This window comes from Geospiza fortis, unplaced genomic scaffold (assembly GCF_000277835.1).
Source record: "Geospiza fortis unplaced genomic scaffold, GeoFor_1.0 scaffold61, whole genome shotgun sequence".
NCBI classification, from domain to species: domain Eukaryota; kingdom Metazoa; phylum Chordata; class Aves; order Passeriformes; family Thraupidae; genus Geospiza; species Geospiza fortis.
In genome coordinates, this window is record NW_005054430.1 from 761,456 (window position 1) to 766,657 (window position 5,202).

Here is a 5,202-nt window from a genome sequence, read left to right on the forward strand (position 1 = left end):
GCAGCCTGGGATGGTGGGATGTGTCCCTGCCATGGCAGGGGTGGCACTGGATGGCACTTTCCAACCCAAACCATTCCATGATTCCATGAAGAGTGGAAATAATACCTTTTTTTCTGTCCTTATCAATGACCAAGAGACACAGTAAGTGATGAATAAGAGATCCAATTTGGAGCCTCCCAAACCAGAGCTGATCTGACAAATTCTGCACTTCCAGTGTGCCCAGGAAAACATCCCAAGCTTCCCCATCCCTCTGGAAGCACCATTGTTGTAGCAGTTTTGTCTCAGGAGCGAAGTTTCCTCGTTTAATCTGCCCAGTAATAAATTATGAAGAACAAAAGAAAAACAAGGAAAACTTGGAGACGAAGTGAAATTTGTCACAGAGTTAATGACACCCTCCTGCTGTGCTGGCAATGAAGTGTGCCCACCTGAATGTCACTGCAAGTGGTGACAGAGACAGGGCCATTAGTGACAGAGCTCGGTGTGTCTGAAATGGAGCCTAAAATGTCAGGCTTCAACATGAAAAAGGAGATGAGCAGGGAAACCGGAATCTCTGCAGGTGCTGAAAGTCAGAACAAACATCAGGAGAGCTTTAGTTTTCCATTCTGCTGGGTACGTTCAAAATTAAATGTTTGCATGGAAATCTTCCGTGTTTACAGAAAATGTCAGAATCTCAGGGTGATTCTGGTGGGAAGGGACCTTAATGATCACCCAGTGCCACCCCTGCCATGGGCAGGGACACCTCCCACCATCCCAGGCTGCTCCAGCCCCAGTGTCCAGCCTGGCCTTGGGCACTGCCAGGGATGCAGGGGCAGCCCCAGCTGCTCTGGCAATCCCAGCTCAGCCAGGAATTCCTCATTGCCAAGATGCCATCCATGCCTGCCCTCTGGCAGTGGGAGCCATTCCCTGGGTGCTGTCCCTGCAGGCCTTGGCCCCAGTCCCTCTGCAGCTCTCCTGGAGCCCCTGCAGGCCCTGCAGTGTGCTGGAAGCTCTCCCTGGAGCCTTCCCTGCTCCAGGGGAACATTCCCAGCTCTCCCAGCCTGGCTCCAGCCCTGGAGCAGCTCCATGGGTTCCTCTGGAATCTGTCCCACAGGTCAGGGACCTTCTGCAGCCTGGCCCATCATGCAGGGGGTGGAACTGGGTGATCTTTAGGGTTCCTTCCCACCCAGACCATTCTGGGATTCTCTGCTCCCTGTGGTCTCCAGAGCTGCCAGTTTTGGGTTGTTTGGATGAACAATCCTTCGCCTCCCTGCAGGAGAAGCTCTTGGTGGAATCAGTCAGGATGAAGGAATATTCCTGGCATATTTTGATGGAGAAGTTGGTGGCTCTCCAGCACAGGGAATTGGCTGCAGTGGAGGAATCATGGCTGGTCCATGTAATTAACACATTTCAGACCTTGATGCCATCAGAGGGATCCCGTGTGGAGATCTCCACAGGGAAAGCAATCCTTCACTCTCCAGGATTTTCCATAACAAACCTCCAGTGTTTAGAGCAGTGGAGGTGGGAGAGCAATGGCATTAAAGTTGCACTGCTGTGTAGTTTGGATGTCCAAAGCATCATCAGGAATAAGATTTACACCTCAGCATCTTTTTTGGGGGTAAAATATTTAAATACAAGCAAAATCCCTCCCCCCTGTATCCTGCACCTACCTGCAGAGCACCCAGGATTACTAATGGAAGGCTGAGAGCCAAGGAGATGTAAAAGCACATTTTTCTCTCGGTGCCAGGGTTGCGTTCTCCTCAAATCCATCATCATCTGGCCCAGCAGATGAGACAGATTGTTTTATTCCTCGCCGTGGAGTTCGTCCCAGTCAATAATATTGATTAGTGCAGGGTGACTTGATGGAACAAGAATAACACCCCTCTCTTAATTGGAGCCTGCATCTCCTCAGCCCTGCCTCAGCAGCTCATGCTTGGCTGGCTCCTTCAATAATTCTGTTCAGACACAGAGCCCACTGGAAATTGCAGGATCTGACATTAACAGGGAAGTGAATAATTTTCTTTTCCTTGAACTCGATGCCTCTTTTCTTCCCCGATTAAACTGCCACGTTGGGAGAGTTCACTCTTTGAGCTGCCAGCTGAAATCCCTGGATTTTTTTTTTTAATTTATTTTTTTTAGAGCTGCCTCTTCCTAAATACCATCAGGAAAGTTTCAAGAACTCTGTTTTCAGTTGCTTTGTGCTTCCCAAGTCCATATGTTGGGTAGGATTTATGAGGGAGCTCTGTGTGCTCAGGGTTCATTCGAGGAGCTGAGTCAGCTCAGGAAATGTTGTTGACTGCAGACTTCCAGTTTCCCAGCATTTCCCACTCCATGGGGAATTCAGAGCTGGAGCTTTTACTCTCACATCTTTGAATCTATGGGAATTCTTGTAGGAAACACTCCCGACCTACAGGGATTATTTAGGGCATGAAATGCTGGTGTTGGTGACCTGCTCAGTCCTTGCACATTGCTGCGGAAGGGTCAAATAAATTCAGTCACCAAAGAGCTTTTTCTGTAGATTGATTGTTCTAAAGCACATAAAATTCCCTTGGAAAAGAAGGTTGGAGTCACTTCCTGTCTTTTATTTGCGGGGTTCCCAAATGAAGGAAGGAATGATGGATCTGACTCCATGTTCTCAGAAGGCGAATTTATTATTTTATGATACTATATTATATTAAAGAATGCTATACTAAAGAATACAGAAGGCTAAAAGATAATAATGAAAACTCGTGACTCTTTCCAGAGTCCCGACACAGCCTGACCCTGATTGGCCATTAAATCAAAACAATTCCCATGAATCCAATGAAATAATCACCTGTTGGGTAAACAATCTCCAACCACATTCCAAAGCAGCAAAACACAGGAGAAGCAAATGAGACAATATTGTTTTCCTTTCTCTGAGGCTTCTCAGCTTCCCAGGAGAAAGATCCTGGGCAAAGGGATTTTTCCAGAAAATGTGACAGTGAGAATTCCTCATCAGTTGTGTTGCTCTTCTTTCCCATTTGGAAAAATCATTTTTGTTGGAGGCAGATGAAATGTCAGGGTCAAAACCTTCAATGACCTCCTAAAGTAGTTTTGATTTCAAAACTTTGTCATTTCCCTCTAAAGCTGTCCCAATAATGTGATTGGGTATTTATTATTTATTATCGATCTTTAAGGAGATTTCACATGGAAAGGGCTTGCTAATACCTGGAATATTCAAACTTTGCCAAGTTCCTTTTTGGGGAGGCCCTGGAATGGAATTCCCAGAGAAACTGTGGCTTCCCCTGCATCCGTGGAGTGTCCAAGGCCAGGTTGGATGGGGCTTGGAGCCCCCTGGGATAGGGGAAGGTGTCCCCATGGGATTGGGACTGGATGGGCTTTGAGGTCCCTTTCAACCCAAACCATTCCATGATTTGTTTATGTGTGGGGTGTCTGGCCTGTTGTCCTAAAAATATTTTCTTCAGGAATGGTTCCATGTGGACTTTGTTGCAATCAGGACATGCAGAGCTTTCAGGAAGTTGGTATTTTTTCTCCCCTCTCTTTTCTCTCCCAGTATCCAAATTTAAGGTACTTTGGTGTCTGTGGAAGTAATTTAGGAGTGACACAGTGACACTGGTCAGGTTTTATTGCCACTCCAAACCCTGGAGACTGTGGTGTGTAAATGATGTTCCTTGAGTCATGTTTTGCTGCCAAATTCTGTAAATTTATTTTTCCTGTAGCTTAGAGAGCGCGTTTGTACCCAGGTGGAACTCAGAGAAGGGAAAGTTCCGGGCAGGAATGACAGGACTCAGAGTTGGGAATTGTTAGGAAAATTAATCCAAAATTGTTAGGAAATTAATAATCAGAGGTTTATGTCCAAAAAAGGAGATGTTTCTGGCTTTATTTGAATAAAGGGAGAGGCCATGGGGCATTCCCCTGGGGTCTCTCATATTTTTGGAGGACCCAGCCTCCTTTTTATCCCAATTTTCCAGCTGCATTTCCCTTCTCTCTTTCCCCATGGCTGAAGTACTTGAGAGGTTCACACTTCCCAGAACACCTGATCCCAACGATTTCCCTCTAATGTACGACCTTCCCTTTTCATTTTTAATTCTTATGGAATTTAGGGGTTTTTCTTCCCCATTGTTTCTTTCGTCTCTCAATGTCTAATTTCATTTATCAGCAAACCTAAAGTTTATTTGTAAAAGCAAATATCTTTTCCCATTCATCAATCAGTGGAATCCTTCCCATTGTTTCTTTTCTCTCCCAGCGCTGGTTTTATCCACCAGCAGACCCACGGCTTGTTTGGAAAGACAAATCCACCATTCCTCTCAGGAATGAACTCCTGGGAGAGGCAGTAATGCTGAATACAATAAATGGGTTAAAATGTCACTGGCACCCCAACCAAGGCTGGGACTGTGCCATCCCCAGTCAGAGGAGCAGGAAAATTCTGGGAATTGTTTCTCTCCAGAGCCTTTCCAATCACTGTGGGCTTCAAAACACACCTGAGCCACATGGCCTGAGGTGCAGGACCTGGATTTGGGGTGGGTTTTGTGCCAGAATGTCCCAATTCCTCTGGAATGAGGAGCTCAAAGTCACCTCCAAGCCCACCTGCACTGGGAGGGCACAGAGAGCGAAGCCTGGCGTTAATTACTGATCTTTCAACAGGAAACAGGCATTTAATTCCTGTTTAATTATCGCTTGCTAAATGTTTAATTAGCACTTACTCTCTGAAAATCAAGGGATGTCGAGATCTGTTAGACAACTTGTCCCACCTTATTTTCCAGGAGGACCAGATGATAACTTAATTGAAGGTGGTGGGTCCAAGTTTGTGTGCAAACCAGGAGCCAGGAACATCACCATCATCTTTCACCCCCTGCTCAGGTAAAATCCGCCTTTCTGCACATTTCTACAGCTGCAAAACTTTTAGAATAAGTCGAATTAAACCTTTGATTTGTGGGGATGTTGGGCACATTCCAGTTCTGAGATCCCAGAGCAAAGGGGTTGCTTTGAAGTTGTTGATGTTGTGAAGTTGTTGTGTGTAAAAAAATTAACTTTTTTCTAAAATATTTAAATATTTAATAGTAAATATTTTTCTAAAATTATTTTGTTAATTTTATTATTATTATTTTCCTGAAGTATTTAAATATTTAATTATTACTTTTAAGTATTTAAATATTTTAGAAATATCTGATATTTCTAAAACATTTAATATTATTTTTTTTCTAGAAGTAATTTGTTGAACTATATTATTATTAATTTTAATTC

The 5,202-nt window shown here is 44.5% G+C and overlaps 1 protein-coding gene across 2 annotated transcripts in view; it reads left to right on the forward strand.

The window, feature by feature from the left end:
* Positions 1-5,202, forward strand: part of EXOC4 (exocyst complex component 4) — a 372,421-nt gene that overhangs the window by 175,056 nt on the left and 192,163 nt on the right. For both annotated transcript variants that reach the window (XM_005426948.2, XM_031061885.1), the window contains exon 10: positions 4,722-4,818. In XM_005426948.2, coding sequence (XP_005427005.1) covers positions 4,722-4,818 — 97 coding nt within the window. The remainder of the gene's footprint in view (positions 1-4,721; positions 4,819-5,202) is intronic.